This window comes from Piliocolobus tephrosceles, chromosome 8, assembly GCF_002776525.5.
Source record: "Piliocolobus tephrosceles isolate RC106 chromosome 8, ASM277652v3, whole genome shotgun sequence".
NCBI lineage: Eukaryota > Metazoa > Chordata > Mammalia > Primates > Cercopithecidae > Piliocolobus > Piliocolobus tephrosceles.
The window spans coordinates 79,078,330-79,097,319 of NC_045441.1; the positions used below are offsets into that span (position 1 = coordinate 79,078,330).

The 18,990-nt window shown below is 39.4% G+C and overlaps 2 protein-coding genes across 11 annotated transcripts in view; both read left to right on the forward strand.

Moving 5' to 3' along the window:
- The first annotated feature begins 349 nt into the window (after window positions 1–349).
- On the forward strand, window positions 350–18,556 carry SAMD9L (sterile alpha motif domain containing 9 like). 10 transcript variants are annotated; one of them, XM_023226753.2, is made up of 5 exons: window positions 350–543; window positions 1,580–3,346; window positions 3,877–3,984; window positions 10,474–10,598; window positions 12,627–18,556. In XM_023226753.2, exon 5 carries the CDS (start codon window positions 12,647–12,649, stop codon window positions 17,402–17,404), a length of 4,758 nt encoding a protein of 1,585 aa, XP_023082521.2. In that variant the 5' UTR covers window positions 350–543; window positions 1,580–3,346; window positions 3,877–3,984; window positions 10,474–10,598; window positions 12,627–12,646; the 3' UTR covers window positions 17,405–18,556. The 10 variants fall into 10 exon arrangements, with proteins under 10 accessions (XP_023082521.2, XP_023082523.2, XP_023082516.2 ...); XM_023226755.2 differs by having other exon boundaries at window positions 3,883–3,984; XM_023226748.2 differs by lacking the exon at window positions 10,474–10,598 and having other exon boundaries at window positions 1,580–1,845; window positions 3,151–3,346.
- Window positions 17,759–18,990, forward strand: part of SAMD9 (sterile alpha motif domain containing 9) — a 32,250-nt gene continuing 31,018 nt past the window's right edge. Inside the window, 1 exon segment of the mRNA XM_023226758.2 lies at window positions 17,759–17,875. Coding sequence (XP_023082526.2) covers window positions 17,867–17,875 — 9 coding nt within the window. The 5' untranslated portion in view covers window positions 17,759–17,866.

Below are 18,990 nucleotides of genomic sequence, written 5' to 3' on the forward strand. Positions count from 1 at the left end.
GACTTTAACATATGAATGTTTGGGGGACACAATTCAACCGGTAACAGGAACTTAGATTGCACTGACATATTGATTTTCTCCCTGGTATTTCCATTCTCTTTGTCCTGTAGGTAGTTTTTTGAGTAGTTGGGTTTTTTTGTTTGTTTGTTTGTTGTTTCCTTATTTCTTAACTCTCATGACTTAAAAACCTGCCTGGTAAACAGTTTCTAAGCAGTGGTTCAAATTTATTGATATTTTTGGTAATGTTATTGATTAAAAAATATTTTAGATCCTTCTAAACCCAAGAAAAAAGAACATTCTAAAGTGAAACTGAAACTCTCTATACTTCAACTTCCTCCTGCTTCTGTACTGGCACTCTGACACACCCTCAGAAAGTCAGAGCACTGGGAGAACAGAAGACTTCACAATTTAATGCCTTGATTTTTAAAAAAGAATCCTTACACTCATATCTCCTAGCCATCAGATGAAGAATGAGACAGCAAAAGTTCAAATGGCCTGTTTCAAGTTTCTGATATAAAACAATGACTTTTTCAGAAAATCCCGGTAAGTAAACTGAACCATTAAACCTTTATTTGTTATGCCTTTGAGGCGACAGCTATTTTTTAAAACTTCAGCTGTACTTTTTATATAACTATAGGTTTGTCCATAAACCATTACTTATAAAAATACTAAAGTAACTAGAAAAATCAACGGATTAAATACATGTCAGTATATTTAACTGATAATAACTTTATAAGTGCTCTTCTAAAAAGAAACGTACCATTAAGTGTAATTAGAATGGCGGGAGGGTTTCTGATTGTGGCAGGCAGGCTTTGGAAAAGAGGACAGAGAAACGAAGCAAACAGGGTCAGGAATTTAAGCACTGAAGATTCTAAAGGAAAACCTGTGATCTTGTGTAATTACACAAAATTCTGTCTTCACAATGTAAGACATTAAAAGTTTTACATTTTATCAAAGGTAATACTCTGCAGAGGCTAAATATTATTCTATTAAAGTACTTCATTCACATATATCTTATACAGCAATCTGGTTGAAAACTAAGAAACAAAAAATGCAAAGTGTTCTTCAGGAAAATGAAACTAACTTACTTGTGTGACTTCTGACTGCCAGACTATGCGAGCAGGGCGTGGGTAGAGCCAATCTGGGCTACAGCCAGATTCTGAAGTGTTTTTCCCCTACATCAGTTCTAAGAATGCTACAGAGCAGAACACCTCCCCAGGGCATGAGGGTCTTTCAAAGATGGGGTGGGCAGCTGTGCTTGTTCCTGAGAGTTTGCTGACTTGGTACTTCTTGCTGAACATAAAGAGAGAAAACGAGTGTTGAGGATGGCAACCTGCAAATCCTTTCCCAGTAACCAACGTTGCAAAAGATAAGATTTGTGGTCACAATTGTTTCAAAACAGGACACTGAGAGCCCCTAGAAAGCCAAGACTTATGTCAAGGCAATCACAAAATTTGTCCACACTAATCATGGTAATTTTGATTGTTACTTAGTTCCAACAGCATATATCCAGATGCTCTTAAAATTGTCCTGGCTAAAACAAAAGAAAAATTCTGGAGTCTGCTTTTTCCATCTTTAGGATTTCCAGAGAGAGAGAGTGACTGGTTAAAAATCTGAAAGAGGACACTGGCTAAAAGAAGGTATTGCATCTCATACGAGTGGATTGTGTCTGTGGAAAACGTAAGCCCCTTGCCAGAAGAGCAGCTTCCCAGCAAAGGCAGCGGGTGAAAACAGCAGAGGTCTTAAGACACTGGGGACCTGGAGTCAAAAGGGACCTCCTTCAGGTAAAACGCAGTGTGAGAAATGGCCTCATTCGGTGACTGCAAGTGACACAGCAGAAAGTTGGTAAGGTGTATTCTGTAACTAGGGTATCCACAAAAACTGCAGGAGAAGATATATTCATTCATTTTGCTTTCCTTTTGAAAAAAACTTCCTTTTCATTCTTTGTGACTAGATGATAGAGGCTGGAGTTAGTTCTGCCCTAACAGGTAGCATAGTAAAGGGATTTCCCCAGATTTCTATCTGGAGTTCCAGCCAAGTGAAATAATTTCCCTAGGAAAATGAGGAAGTCCTTTGACCCACAGACATTGGTAGTTCAAGGCCTTTCAAATATTCATTACTTTTAACTACTCTAAGAAAATGTGTTACTCATTTAACAGATTTTTGTTAAGAAGCTATTATGTGCTAGGCAATGCCAGATAATGAACACAATGTAAAGAAATTTGTCCTTACGGAGTGCATAGAATAATGGGTGGGACAGAAAAGAAACAAAGTAAATAGGTTAAAATATATAAAATATTTGCTGCTTGTAAGTCCTAAGTAGATAAAAAATGAAGCCAGAAAGGGGATAGGAAATGTTGGGAGATGGGATAAAGTTTTCAGTAGGCTGGCCAAACAGTGCCTTGCCGACAAGGTGACATTTGACAAAAGATCTCAACAAAGTGAGAGAGTGAACCCTGCTGGTATCCAAGGACATTCCAGGAAGGGAAAACAATTGTAGTGGCTGGAAACAGGGGCAGGTGCTTCCTTCAGGAAGCAACGATGAGGTCAGGTGACTGGGCCAGATTTAGAGGGAAAAATAAAAGACCTAATATCAGAGGGTTAACAGGGTACCAGACTGTGTGAGGCCTTATCAGATGGAAAGCCACAGACAGGGTTGGACACAACATTGATATGATGTTATTTTCATTTTAACATGGTCACTCTGGCTGCTTTTTTGAGAAGTTCCTGAAGGGATCAATAACAGCAAGAGGGAACATGGCAAGGAAGCTATTCCTATAATCCAAGAGAGAGAAGAGGAGAGTTTGGACCAGGTGGTAGTGGTGATTCTGGGTATATTTTGAAGATACACCCCATAGGATTTGCTCTACATTGAATGTGGAATGCTGGAAGAGAGATAAAGTGTGCCTGCCACATACTTTTTGAGGTTTATTTATTTTCTTAGAAGTATTTAAGTATACAAAGAGATGCTACCTAGGAGAAGGGTATTCTTTTCACTATTCTTTCAAATTTTCTGTGTGTTTGAACATTTTCATAGTAGCAAGTTAGGGGGGGAAATCTGTTTCATAAACATTTCCTAAGCAGTAGTCCAGTCTATTGCATTTTAATTGGTTGTGATATCATTGTTTTATGCAATATGTTCTCAACAAGTATATCCTCCGGCAAACTGGACAAGGACCAAGTCTGTTCTGCCTACAGCTCTGCTTCCTCATAGCTGCTTTCCAGAACGTGACTTTGGCAAATCATCAAGAAAGGGGAACTAATCTAAGGAATCCAGATCAAACAGCCTCATGAAGACTTATTTCATGTTTCTAATATAAAGATAGAAGTTTTCAGAAAAGCCCTGGTAAGTTTCTAATCATTAAAGGTTTGTTTAATCAACTCTCCTTAAAAGCTGTCTTTAAAAACTAATTCTAAAAAGTAAAACAGAACTTTGAAAATGAACATATTTGCAAGTGTGCATAAGCTACTTCTTATAAAAGGAATGAGAAATATCACCACTTTTATATAAGAATCAATAGATGTAACTTGTGCTGATTGCAGAATTTTTTTAAAAGAAACTTTCCAGCAAGCATGGCGAGGGTGCAGCATATTTCTACAGGTGGAAAGCTCTGGGGGTGAGGCTAAAAAACCTGGGTAAAACGTAGACCAGAAGATCAGGAATCCGAGCATACAAAACCGTGTCGAAAATTGTAGCCATGTGCAGCTATGCCATACTCTTATAAGTTACATTTAATTGAAGAATAAAACCCTCCAAGGTTTAGCCTTCATTTTATGTAAGACTTTTATGCACAATAGCTTGTATCGAGACTATGGGAAGAAATATATAATTTGAACATATACTTCAAGAAAATAAAACTAACTTTTGCTTTGCAGTTTCAGTTATACAGAGCATCAGAGCAGAGGTGGGCCTGCTGGGCTGCAGCTGGGATTCTGAGCATCCTTTCCTGGAGGCACAGAAAGTGAGTGAGTGAGTCCAGTGAGGTGAGTGAGCCCAGTGAGGCCCAGCCTCCTAAACAGGAGGGTGAGCACCAGAGCTTGCCAAGGGCAGGCCAGTTTGATCCTTCCTGCTTAGTCTCTAAAGAGAGAAAAATAGTAGTCCTTAGGCAGTAGATCCTGAAATTTATTGTCTGTAGGGGATCCATTCCAGGACCTGCGCAGATACCAAAACCTGTACATGCTCAAATCCCTAGTGTAAAATGGCAAGGTATTTGTGTATAACCTATACACATCCTCCTGTGTACTTTGAGTCATCTCTAGATTATTTATAATACCTAGTACAATGTCATATTATATGGTTGTTATACCGTATTGTTTAGGGAATAGTGACAACAAAAACAAGTCTGTACATTTTCAGTACAGATGCAATTTTTTTTTTCAAATATTTTCAATCTGTGGTTGGTTGAATCCACGATGTGCTACCCACTGATAGGGAGGGCCCAGTGTAAAAATAAAGAGAACTCTGTGTTTCAAAATCATCCCAGAACAGAATAGAGTTAACGTGAAGGTCTTCTCCCCAGCTCCAACCAGAGCAGCTACACCTTTACCCATGTTAGATACAGCGGTTTCAGGTGCATTTCCTTTGAAGAAGCAGAACAAAAACAAGCAACAACTAAGACAACATTAGTTTCGGTCCGATTTTCATATATTGTAAGTAAGTGGGAAAACAGGCTCACTGAGAGGAGACATAATTTAATCATGACATCGTTTTTCTGATCACAACTCCTCCACCTTTCTACACACTATGTAGCTTCTTGCTAAACATGAAAGCCCTCATGTTTAGAACTATGCCTGCAGTCTAGGGTGTAAGGTTGAAGTCACAGAAAGAGCCAAAGAGTTATGTCAAAGCATTATGAAAACCTTTTGCCCAAATCATTGTCACCTGAATTAAATAACAGCTCCAACTACATATGGATCGTAGACCATATAAGATACTTATAATTGACAGAGAGCAAAATTCACATGAAAGTAATATTGAATACATAATATCTTCAAGTTGTTATGTATCTTCTCAGCTACCAACATAGGGGTGGGAAATTGTGGAATTCTGGCTGAGAAATATTTTTATGTGATATGTTATCATACCAATATATGATGTAGTAACAGAAGAAAAGTGAAGAAGCAGGTCGGTGGGTAGATGTGGTTTCAGGAGTTTGGAGAAGCTCTCTTTGGATTCCTTCAATTCTGCTGGTTTAAACGGGAAGCAAGATGACCGTGGTGAGGAGGTATTGTAGGTTTGATGAGAGAGGAGAAACAATGAAATGATCATTTAGGAGAATAAGAGGGCGACTAAAGCAGAGAAATACAGTATAGTAGATGAGAGCATTAAGGTGAGACCAGTTATGGTATGGAGGGCCGTTATCCAGTCATGCTCCAGTCAGGGCGTGAAGGGCCATTGTCCAGCCATGTTCCAGTCAGAGTGTGGAGTTTTTATCTTTGAACCATTGGGAAACCTCTAAGACAAGGTAAAGATAAAAAGACTCAAGGCTTAAGAAGCACAGATGCCAGTCACCCTGTTTAAGAAAGGTGTTTCCATCTCCCTGGTGGTTCCTGACAGAAGTCAATCAAATAAAGAAGAAAGTGAAGGGAAGCTGTCATGCTGTCAGGTAACACAAAGACACAAAGACAAGCCCTCTGCTATCCCCGACGCCACCACCCGGCACACACAGTGTCTCTGGGCATGTAATGGTTGCTAAGCAGGAAATTCTTAAAATGCTGCTTCTTGTAGAGTGCTGGGGTCTATCAGAATTGCTGTAGTCACAGAAGAGAAAAGTCTAAAGTTCTTCCTTACAGTATTTGGGGTGACCCAAAGAAAGGATGGTTAGCTTGAATTACTGAGAGAGGACACTGGCTAGGAGAAGATACTGCCTCACACCTAAACAGAGCCAGTCTATGGTGCACGGTAAGAGCATCTCCAGAGGAGGGTTTATTGCCCAGAGCAGCAATAGCAGTTAAAACAGTGGAGGGTGACCCTGAAGCCCTGGGGTTCCGGCTCACTGAGGACCTAGGGTAGAAAGAGATCTCCTCTGGGGAAAACCCTATCTAAGAAAAATGCTCACTCAGGGACTCTAAGTGAGACACCAAAACCTGAGGAGAAGTGTTAGGAAACTGGAGCTTACAATAGGACATCAAGTCTCTGTAATTTGCCCGTTAGGTGAAGAATAAAATGTTTACTGACTTTTCTTTTTGAAAAGTAAACTCTTTTCTTACTAATTACGACCGGCTAACCCAGATGCTGGAGTTGGTTTTGGTCTCATCGATGACAACATGGAGATATTTCCCAAATACAATTCAATTGTTTCACTAATCTAAAAACATTAATTTCCTCATTCAACAAATATTTATTGAGTACTTATTTTATGTCAGGCCCTGGTGATTCATGCATGAATGACAGGCAAAAATGCCTCTTCTCATGGAAGTTACATTCCAGTTGCTGACACAGAATGAGAAATATAATTAAGTAAAATGTATAGTACATAAATCTAAAGTGAAAACTTGAAGCAGGGAAGAGCAATGGAAAGTGCTGGAGTAAGGACTGAAATTTTAAGAAAGATGAGCAAGAAAGTCCTTATTGAATTTGAGTAAAGAGCTAAAAAGGCGAGGGTGTGAGCTATGTTGGCATCTGGAGGAAGAGCATTCCAAGCAGAAGGAACAGGTAGTGTAAAGGCCTCGTGCAGCTGCAAGGCTGGCATGTTTGAGGAACAGCAAGACAACTGGGCAGCTGGAGGGAAGTGAGCGGAAGTAATGAGGTCAAAAAGACAGTGGGGTGGACATATCATGTCAGACTTTATTTAAGGACTTTGGCTTTTACTCCATGTGAGATGAGAAGTCAGATAAAAGTTTTGAGCAGAGGACACTAAGAGTCAGTGACATGATCACACTTGCATGTTTGAACAGGATCAGGTTGGCTGTTGTGTTGAAAATAGAGTGAATGGCATGGGGGTGGGGCAAAGCCAGAGTCAGACCAGGTAACAAAAACAATCCAGGAAAGAGATGATGGCCTAGAACAGAGTGGTAGCAGTAGGGATAGTGGGAAAGGGTGGAATTCTGGATATACTGTGAAGGTGTGGTTGAAAGTATTTGCTAATACAATGAGTGAAAAAAAAAAAAAAAGGCAGTTAAAAATGCTGCCAAGGTTTTTGCCTTGAACAATTGACAAGTTCCATTAATTTATAAGACTGTGGGAGGAGCAAGTTTGGAGTGGGAGGGGCAGATATCAGGAGACCGATTTTGGCCATGTTAGTTTTAGAAGGACTGTCATATATCTAGGTGAACATAGAGAAGGCAGATATATGGACACCATGGCAGAAGCCAGGGCCGATCATGTTCATTTGGAAGTCACAGGCACACAGATTGCATTTAAATGCAAGATAGATGAGATTCATAAGGAGAAACTCTAGATAGAACTCTAGATAGAAAAGAGGCTAGGTCTGAGAGGCACTTCAACATTTAGACGTGGAGAGTTAAGGAAGAACCAGCAGAGGAAACTGAGAAGGAGTAGCCAGAAAAGGAGGAGGAAAAATCAGGAAAGGTGGTGTGCCAAAAGCCTGCAAGGAGAGTGATCCAAGGAAAAGAGAGCAATCACTTGTTTCAAGTGCTGTTGCTCTGTCAAGAACCATCTGTAGCAATGCCAAGTGCAATTTCAGTGGAGGAGTGAGGGCAAAGCCTGATTGGAGTGACTTCTAAAGTGAGTAGGAGAAGAGAAACAAGAAACGGAAAGTGTAGACAGATCTACTGTGAAGAAAAGCAGAAATGTGTGTAAGAGTAGTTTCCAAACAGTCTTGCATGAAAAACATGAAAAACATAAACATGCTTGATTGCTGAAGATCTAGTAGATGAGGAAAGACTGAAGAAGCCAAATAGAGAGGGGATACTTTCTGGAGCAACTTCCTGAATAGGTGAGAGGGATGCAAGGGCTACTGCAAGTGGAGAGCTTGACCTCACTAGGCATATGGGCAGAACATGCAGAGAACAGAAACTAACATATGATGTAGTAACAGAAGAAAAGTGAAGAAGTAGGTTGATGGGTAGATGTGGTTTCAGGAGTTTGGAGAAGCTCTCTTTGGATTCCTTCAATTCTGCCAGTTTAAACAGGAAGCAAGGTGACCATGGTGAGGAGGTGTTGTAGGTTTGATGAGAGAGGAGAGACGATGAAATGATCATTTAGGAGAATAAGAGAGTGACTACTGCAAATGGAGAGGTTGACTAAAGCAGAGAAAGAAATAAAGCATGGTAGCTGAGAGCATTAAGGTGAGACCAGTCATGGTATGGAGGGCTATTGTATGGCCATGTTCCAGTCAGGGTGTGGAGGGCCATTTTCCAGCATGCTCCAGTCAGGGTGTGAAGGACCACTGTCCAGCATGCTCAAGTCAGAGTGTGAAGAGCCACTGTTCAGCATGCTGCAGTCAGTGTGGAGGCCCATTGTCCAACCATATTCCAGTCAGGGTGTGGAGGGCCACTGTCCAGTCATGTTCCAGTCAGGGTGTGGAGGGCCATCTCCAGCCATGCTCTGACAAGCTCTTGGAGACTGAGTGGTGAATGTAACTAGCACTGTAGTTTAACTGTGAGAGTGTACCAGAGAGGAGAAAAATAAGTGATGATGATGAATAATCAAAAAAATATTAAGCCAGTAAAAGAGGAAAAGTGAAACATGAATGGAGTGAGGAAAAGTGAGATGGTAGTAGAATCCATAGATCGAAGGTGTTGGTGTTAAAGAAATACTTACTAGTGTTTGAGCACTAAAGGCAGTGGGCCTGAGGGGCAAGAGATGGTGGGGACAGGGAAGTGCTTGAAACAGAGAGGACGGAGGGCTTGTAGTTCTCAGTAACTGTATTTGTTGGCTAGAGCTGACATAACAAAGTAGCACAGAGTCACTTCAACAACAGAAATGTATTATCTCCGAATCCTTGCGAGTAGAAGTCCAAGATCAAGGTATTGGCAGGGTGGGTTCCTTCTGAGGGCTACCAGGGAGAATTTCTTCCATGCCTCTTACAGTAGCATGCTGGCAATCTTTGGTGATTCTTGGTTTGTAGAAACATCACACTGACCTCTGCCTTCGTCTTCATATACTGTTCTCCCTGTGTGTAAGCAAGCCTCTGTGCCCAAGTTTCCCCTTTTTACAAAAACCTCAGTCATATTGGATTAGGGTCCACTATAATAACTTCATGTCAATTAATTACATCTACAACAATCCTGTCTCCAAATAAAGTCACATTCTAAGGTGCTGGAGGTTAGGACTTCAGTGCACGAATTTTGGCATGATATAATTCAATTCATAATAGTAATGGTAAGGTCAAGGATATGACCATGGGAATAGAGGTGGGTTGATGTCAAGATAAAAGTCAATCGGGTGAGAGGCCATTGTATTGGAAGAATCAATGACATGTCTATTTTGATGTCAAGATAAAAGTCAATCGGGTGAGAGGCCATTGTATTGGAAGAATCAATGACATGTCTATTGAGCCACCAATAATTATGACAGAAATGGTATCTGAGGACACAAGTGTCCTCTTCCCTTCAGCTTCCTACATTTTAATACAAAATGTATTAAAATGTCTAAAAATGTATAAAATGTATAAAAAGTAAGTATTCAGCAAATTTTCAAAGTATGAAATATCTTAAGACTGAGGTTTAAAATACTATGGTAGTTATCTCATATGTAATGACTTCAAAAAAGTTTTCATTAAGGATGTTTATTAATAACTGCTTATACTATTGGTTTTATATAATGCTTGTAAACAGGTGAGGCAGGGCCCCTCTGTCAGTCTTACCTGAGATGACACTTAGGGCCTCTGCAGGGCAGATGGGAAGATCAGGGATGAGCTTACCAGGCTCCGAGGCTCCATCTGCCCAGGAGTACTCTATGGCAGGCCCAGTGCCCTGGCTCTGGGTGCAGGAGTGGGAACTGCCCACTGCTGGAACACCATGTCGTACCCCTTAGACCCACTAAAGGAGCCTTTGGCAGGTCCACCAGGTAGACTATTTCTTATTTCCTAACTCTGTCCTCCAGGCTTTCTCCCTCACTTGCCTCCCACATGACTCCAGCAGTTCTCTTAACTTCACCTGCCCAGTGTTCCCACCCTCTTCCTCCTCACATATCCCAGGCCTAGACTCCTTCTTGTGTCTGACAAAAAGCACTACCACACTGTCAGTATAAACTTTTCTGAGTGTGTGTGCATGTGTGTGTGTGACTTATTTCTTTTTTTTATCTTCTCCAATGGACAATAAATATCATGAAAGAGCTTCACATCTGTTTTGATTATCACTGTTTTTCCTGAGCATGATGCCTGGTACATAATAGGTGCTCATTAAATATGTGTTGAATGAATGAACAGATTACACAATTAAAGATAAATAACACTTATCTCTAGTTACAATATATGGGCTAATTTTTGTGGGACCTCATAAGACCCACAAGTGACTTCTGTCTACACTGCAGATGAACTGAATTGATTATCTAAAATATGTTTATAGCATTCATTGTGCCAGTTGCTCATGGTTCTGCTAATTGGCCCAGGACTAGTTGTGATCTGCAGACTGAAGCCAGAGTAAGGAAGAGAATTCAAGGCACTAAGACAACCAGGAACAGTTTTATCAAGGCAAGTGGAAGCTGCTAGGCTCAGTGGTTGCATGCCTATAGTTGGGGTAAATCATCCTGGTGCAAATATGGTATTCACACCATAAATGTGTAGTGCAAGTTTCCTCTGTGGCCAATCACAGGGCTGCAAGTTGAAGCCCCAGTTTAGCTTATTCTCCATGCATAATTGCAAGGGGACCTTCTGGTGAACTTTTCCAAGAAGCTCCAAGTACAGATGGTTCAAATTTGCAGTTTGGCTAGACTTTGTGACTGGATGTACATTAAATTGTTTTAAAAAACTTAGGTTCCTTAAACCTAAGGAATCTAAAAATTACAAATCATTTAAAACAGCAGTCCCCAACCTTTTTGGAACCAGGAACTGACTTCATGGGAGACAATTTTTCCATGGGGTAGTGAGGGATGGTTTTGAGTTGATTCAAGGGCATTACATTTTGTGTGCATTTTATTTCTATTATTATTACACTGTAACATATAATGAAATTATTATACAACTCACCATAATGTAGACTCAGTGGGAGCCCTAAGTGTGTTTTCCTGCAACTAGATGGTCCCATCTGGGGTGATGGGACAGAGTGACCGATCATCAGGCACCAGATTCTCATAATGAGTGTGCAGCCTGGATCCCTCACATGCACAGTTCACAACAGGGTTTTCACTCCTATAAGAAACTAATGCCACCACTGATCTGATGGGATGTGGAGCTCAGGCAGTAATGCAAGCTATGGGGAGAGGCTGTAAATACAGATGAAGCTTTGCCAGCTCACCTGCCAGCCAGTCACCTCTTGCTGTGCAGCCCAGTTTCTAACAGGTTAGAGACGTACTGGTCCAGGTCATCAGATTTGGGGATCCCTGGTTTAAAATGTTTTATTTTCTCTTTTTATAGTTTAGTCTAGTATTTTTGTTTCATTTGATCTTTAATGTTGTTTTGTCTATCCTTAAAATATTCTCACTTTCTGGGTTTTCTGTTTACTTAAACTAATTAATTGATTTACCTTTTAAATTCTGATTCAGTAGGTCTAAGTAGGGGCCTGAGAATTGACATTTCTAGCCAGCTTCTAAGTGATGCTGATGCTGCTGGTCTGGAGGCCACACCTTGAGAACCACTGATCTTGGTCTTATCTGCACAATAGATGCACCAAGGCAAATTTTTAAAAGTACTAATGCCTGAAAACACCACCGTCACTCCCTCCACCAACTAATGCAGTCTGAGATGTGGAACGCCAAGTGATTCTAATGTTTAACTGAGGTTGAGAACCCCTGTTCTAGGAATCCAAAATAGGCAGCTCTTGCCATTCATCAAAGTACATAATTGTAAGATCTTCATTAGCCTCATATCAATATTTTGGGAGAATATGGCTCTAACAAAATTAAAAACTCATACTATGTTCCCTATTTAGTTTCAGGGAGCCCAGCTTGAATTACAGCTAGTCTCTTCTGGTACCTCCTGAGAGCACAAGAATTAGCCAATCAAATCAATTATCCTAACATTTTGCTACCAAGTTCCTCCAAACCCTAACCTTGTGGTCTAACAGCTTGAGTTCCAAAAGAAAACAGATGATTATTTAACCAACTGCTCCGTTACTATGTAACAAAGATAGCCAGCTGTAGATTTCTGTTCCTCAACCTACCTCTACCTATCCAGTTTCATTATTTTAAAGTATATTTGCAATATTCCTATATGCTATGGGAACCAATTTCTATGCTACTTAAGATTCTGGTTTTAAGTTACGAAAACCCAGCTTTCACCAAGTTAAGCTAAAAGGGAGAATTATTATAAGGCTAAATGGCGTGTCACCTAGTTAACAGCTACAGCTTATTTCATAATTACAATTAGAGTCACCTAAGAAACAAGGGTATGAATTAGGGAGGTAAAACAGCTAAAGTAAGTATCAAGCAGTTTAAGAGTCAGCCTTGAGCAATATTACACATATACATATGTATCTTCTGTATGATAATATATACATAATTGACTATATGATCTTAATAATACAGTATAATTCTAAAATACTATTATATTGCTTTTTCTCAGGAAGAAGTTGAAGCTTTGATATGAGTAAACAAGTATCTCTACCTGAAAGTATTAAAGACTGGACCAAAGAGCATGTGAAAAAATGGGTAACTGATGACCTTAAGATTAATGAGCAATATGGACAAATTCTGCTCAGTGAAGAAGTGACAGGATTAGTCCTGCAGGAATTAACTGAGAAGGACCTTATAGAAATGGGGCTACCACGGGGTCCAGCACTTTTGATAAAACGTTCATATAACAAATTGAATAGTAAGTCCCCTGAAAGTGACAATCATGATCCTGGACAATTAGATCATTCAAAACCGTCCAAAAGACAACACCAAAAAGATCCAAAACAGACCAAAAAGGAAGAAGAAAATTCAATGTCATCCAATATTGATTATGATCCCAGAGAGGTCAGAGATATCAAAGAACGAGAATCAATTCTTGTGAAAGAAAATGTGTTAGAAGAAATAGCAAATGCTAAAGACAAGAAAAAGGGTGAGCTAAAACCTGAACAATTGACTTGTATGCCATATCCTTTTGATCAGTTCCATGACAGCCATCGCTATATAGAACATTATACTCTACAACCTGAAACAGGAGCACTCAATCTCATTGATCCAATACATGAGTTCAAAGCTCTCACAAACACAGAAACAGCTGCAGAACTGGACATTAAAATGAAATTCAGCAATGAAGTCTTCCGATTTGCATCAGCTTGTATGAATTCACGCACCAATGGCACCATCCATTTTGGAGTCAAGGACAAACCCCATGGAGAAATTGTTGGTGTGAAAATCACCAGTAAGGATGCCTTCATTGACCACTTCAATCTAATGATCAAAAAGTATTTTGAAGAAAGTGAGATCAATGAAGCCAAGAAGTGTATTCGGGAGCCAAGATTTGTGGAAGTCCTTCTGCAGAACAATATGCCATCTGACAGATTTGTCATTGAAGTCGATATTATTTCAAAACACTCTATATGCAAAGATAAGTATTTCTACATTCACATGCAAATTTGTAAAGATAAAGTATGGAAACAAAACCAAAATCCTTCACTGTTTGTAAGAGAAGGGGCTAGCTCTAGGGATATCCTGGCCAATTCCAAGCAACGGGATATAGATTTCAAAGCATTTTTACAAAATTTAAAGTCACTGGTGGCATCCAGAAAAGAGGCTGAAGAAGAGTATGGAATGAAGGCAATGAAGAAGGAGAGTGAAGGACTAAAGCTGGTTAAACTTCTCATAGGAAACCGAGACTCACTGGATAATTCATACTATGACTGGTACATTCTTGTAACAAATAAATGCCATCCGAACCAAATAAAGCACTTCGATTTTTTAAAGGAAATTAAATGGTTTGCTGTGTTGGAGTTTGATCCTGAATCTGTGATCAATGGAGTGGTCAAAGCTTACAAAGAAAGCCGAGTGGCAAACCTTCACTTTCCAAATCAGTATGAAGACAAGACAACTAACATGAGGGAGAAGATTTCTGCTCTTAATCTTTACCAACAGCCCAGCTGGATTTTCTGCAATGGCAGATCAGACCTGAAAAGTGAGACATATAAACCTCTAGAACCACATTTATGGCAGAGAGAAAGAGCTTCAGAAGTCAGGAAACTAATTTTATTTCTCACAGATGAAAATATAATGACAAGAGGAAAATTTTTGGTAGTGTTTCTATTACTCTCTTCAGTGGAAAGCCCAGGAGATCCACTCATTGAAACTTTCTGGGCTTTCTATCAAGCTCTCAAAGGAATGGAAAATATGTTGTGTATCTCTGTAAATTCAAATATTTACCAACGATGGAAAGATCTACTACAAACAAGAATGAAGATGGAAGATGAATTAACAAACCACAGTATTTCCACATTAAATATAGAACTGGTAAACAGCACTATCCTTAAACTAAAATCGGTGACTCAGTCATCAAGAAGGTTTTTGCCCGCCCATGGATCTTCTTCAGTTATCCTAGAGAAAAAGAAAGAGGATGTCTTGACTGCACTAGAAATCCTCTGTGAAAATGAGTGTAGAGACACAGACATCGAGAAAGATGAATCTAAATTCCTGGAGTTTAAGAAATCAAAAGAAGAACACTTTTATCGAGGTGGCAAAGTATCCTGGTGGAACTTCTATTTTTCTTCTGAAAACCATTCTTCAGATTTTGTTAAAAGGGACAGTTATGAAAAGCTTAAAGATTTAATACAGTGCTGGGCAGAGTCTCCTAAACCAATATTTGCGAAAATCATCAATCTGTATCATCATCCAGGCTGTGGGGGTACCACACTGGCTATGCATGTTCTCTGGGACTTAAAGAAAAAATTCAGATGTGCTGTGTTAAAAAACAAAACAACTGGTTTTGCAGAAATTGGAGAGCAAGTGATCAATCTGGTCACCTATAAGGCAAAGAGCCATCAGGATTACATTCCTGTGCTCCTCCTTGTGGATGATTTTGAAGAACAAGAAAATGTCTACTTTCTACAAAATGCCATCCATTCCATTTTAGCAGAGAAGGATTTGCGATATGAAAAAACATTGGTAATCATCTTAAACTGCATGAGATCCCGGAATCCAGATGAAAGTGCAAAATTGGCAGACAGTATTGCACTAAATTACCAACTTTCTTCCAAGGAACAAAGAGCTTTTGGGGCCAAACTGAAGGAAATTGAAAAGCAGCACAAGAACTGTGAAAACTTTTATTCCTTCATGATCATGAAAAGCAATTTTGATGAAACATATATAGAAAATGTAGTCAGGAATATCCTAAAAGGACAGGATGTTGACAGCAAGGAAGCACAACTCATTTCCTTCTTGGCTTTACTCAACTCTTATGTCACTGATTCTACAATTTCAGTTTCACAGTGTGAAATATTTTTGGGAATCATATACACTAATACACCCTGGGAACCTGAAAGCTTAGAAGACAAGATGGGAACTTATTCTACACTTCTAATAAAAACAGAAGTTGCAGAATATGGGAGATACACAGGTGTGCGTGTCATTCACCCTCTGATTGCCCTGTACTGTCTAAATGAACTGGAAAGAAGCTATCACTTGGATAAATGTCAAATTGCATTGAATATATTAGAAGAGAATTTATTCTATGATTCTGGAATAGGAAGAGACAAATTTCAACATGATGTTCAAACTCTTCTGCTTACAAGACAGCGCAAGGAGTATGGAGATGAAACAGACACTTTGTTTTCCCCATTAATGGAAGCTTTACAGAATAAAGACATTGAAAAGGTCTTGAGTGTAGGAAGCAGACGATTCCCACAAAATGCATTCATTTGTCAAGCCTTAGCAAGACATTTCTACATTAAAGAGAAGGACTTTAACACGGCTCTGGACTGGGCACTTCAGGCCAAAATGAAAGCACCTAAAAATTCCTATATTTCAGATACCCTTGGTCAAGTCTACAAAAGTGAAATCAAATGGTGGTTGGATGGGAACAAAAACTGTAGGAGCATTACTGTTAGTGACCTAACACATCTCCTAGAAGCTGCCGAAAAAGCCTCAAGAGCTTTCAAAGAATCCCAAAGGCAAACTGATAGTAAAAACTATGAAACCGAGGAATGGTCACCACAGAAGTCCCAGAGACGATATGACATGTATAATACAGCTTGTTTCTTGGGTGAAATAGAAGTTGGTCTTTACACTATCCAGATTCTTCAGCTCACTCCCTTTTTCCACAAAGAAAATGAATTATCCAAAAAAACTATGGTGCAATTTTTATCAGGAAAATGGACCATTCCTCCTGATCCCAGAAACGAATATTATTTGGCTCTTAGCAAGTTCACATCCCACCTACAAAATTTACAATCAGATCTGAAAAGGTGCTTTGACTTTTTTATTGATTATATGGTTCTTCTGAAAATGAGGTATACCCAAAAAGAAATCGTGGAAATCACGTTAAGCAAGAAAGTCAGTCGTTGTTTCAGGAAATACACAGAACTTTTCTGTCATTTGGATCCATGTCTACTACAAAGTAAAGAGAGTCAATTACTCCAGGAGGAGAATTGCAGGAAAAAGCTAGAAGCTCTGAGAGCAGATAGGTTTGCTGGACTCTTGGAATATCTTAATCCAAACTTCAAAGATGCTGCAACTACCATGGAAATTATAGTGAATGAATATGCCTTCCTACTGAAGCAAAACTCAAATAAGCGCATGACAAATGAGAAACAAAATTCCATTTTGGCCAACATTATTCTCAGTTGTCTAAAGCCCAGCTCCAAATTCATTCAACCACTTACCACGCTAAAAAAGCAACTCCAAGAGGTCTTGCGATTTGTAGGACTAAGTCATCAATATCCAGACCCTTATTTCTTGGCCTGCCTCCTGTTCTGGCCAGAAAATCAAGAGCTAGATCAAGATTCCAAACTAATAGAAAAGTATGTGTCATCCTTAAATAGATCCTTCAGGGGACAGTACAAGCGCATGTGCAGGTCCAAGCAGGCAAGCACACTTTTCTATCTGGGCAAAAGGAAGGGTCTCAACAGTATTGTTCACAAGGCCGAAATAGAGCAGTACTTTGATAAAGTACAAAATACAAATTCCCTCTGGCACAGTGGGGATGTGTGGAAAAAAAATGAAGTCAAACAACTCCTGTGTCGTCTAAGTGGTCAGGCTGAAGGCAAGCTGATCTCTATAGAATACGGAACAAAGGAAAAAATTAAAATACCAGTAATATCTGTTTATTCAGGTCCACTCAGAAGTGGTAGGAACATAGAAAGAGTGTCTTTCTACCTAGGATTTTCCATTGAAGGCCCTCTGGCATATGATATAGAAGTAATTTAAGAAAATACATCAACTGTAGTTCAAATATGTTTATTTATATCTTTATGATTTTATTCCCTCTCTCTATTCTCATGGCATTTTCATGACATTATTGGCTAACCTCTAATCATAGATTTTGCTTTTGCCTCCCTGAAAGAATTGTAAGCCTTTTTAAGATATGAAATATGCCTACACGCAGAGCTTGGCACACAGTAGAGTCAATCATTTAATGTTTTAAATATGCATTTTCAGACTCAAATAATGAAGAAGTTTCATTGGTATCCACTGGTCACATCATAACTGGTTATAGGGCAATAAAATCTGTGTTAAATTCGATTGCCTTTATATGTTATCTGAATTATTTCTTCACTGTGACAGCAAAGATTTAAATAAGATGAATGTAAAAGAGAAAGCTTATTGGACTCAAACCCACAGATGGACACCAGAGTTCCACTTAGCTCATCTTGGTATCAATAAAAACTCATGTGGAAGGTAAATATGTTGTTCCCCATCCTCCATATAACACTTTCTTCAACACACACACACACACACACACACACACACACACACACACACTCCTTGTACCCCTTGCCCTTCTCCTAGCTCATGGCTTCAGGAGAGAGAAGAGTTCAAAAAATAAAGTAATCATAAACTTGAACTCTCTCCATTCTCTTCTTCCCATTTACAGGTGAATCTCTTCCTTTAAGCCATTTTTGTCTCCTGTGAATACAGCCTTATCTCCACCTGTTCCTTAGATCCCATCTCCCCTGGCTTCTTTTTTCCATTCATTACCCTCTTTGTTCCCTTTACTTCTCAACCTGTGCTATACACATGCTGTTATCTCTGTTGAGATTGCCTTATTTCCATCTAACATTCTCTCTCCTCCTATTCTGATTTGTCATTCACAACTGAGTTCAAGAGTCATGTCCACCAGGAAGTCTTCCAAGACTACCATCATTCCTGACTGATTAGAGGGCTTCCTCATGGTAATATGTGTTCTCAAGTTTTCAGTGTTAAGGAATGCCATTCCAGACACTCATTCTCAGATGCACAACAGCCAGAAAAGTCTCAAGCAGCATTCGATAGCTTGGAATTTAAGAGCTATGAAAAGTGAAACATAGGCTAATATAGATTAAATTGAATATTGAAATAACAAATATGTTTACTTATCCACATATTTGTATCTCTTTGTAATGTAACTTAGATATTCTGGACTCCAAACCCAATTCTTCTTATCATCAAGAAGTCTATGCTCCAACAGGGTTCTTCTGGCCTATATTTCTATGAATCTGGGCAATGCTCACACAGTCCAGAACATGTCCCTCTTTCTGAAAGCTGTGTCTGCTGCTGGTCCTGCTCCAAATAGTTGCCTCCTTCTTCTGCAGTCCACCAGTCCTTACAGTAACAGGATCTCCCAAGTGGCTGTACTCCCCAAGGTGTTCATCGGCCTGTGAACATAGGCCTGACCCTTATTTCTTTTAAACTTCCCTACTGTACTATAACATTTAGTAAGACATAACTAAAGGCTTGATGTAGAGAAAAAAGTTATAATGAAAGGAGAAAAAATTACTAAATATTCCTGCTAACCATAACCATCTTTACAGTTA

Bases quoted from the DNA above. Each gene is read 5' to 3' on its own strand.
- SAMD9L (XM_023226753.2), top strand. From the start codon at position 12,647: ATGAGTAAACAAGTATCTCTACCTGAAAGTATTAAAGACTGGACCAAA.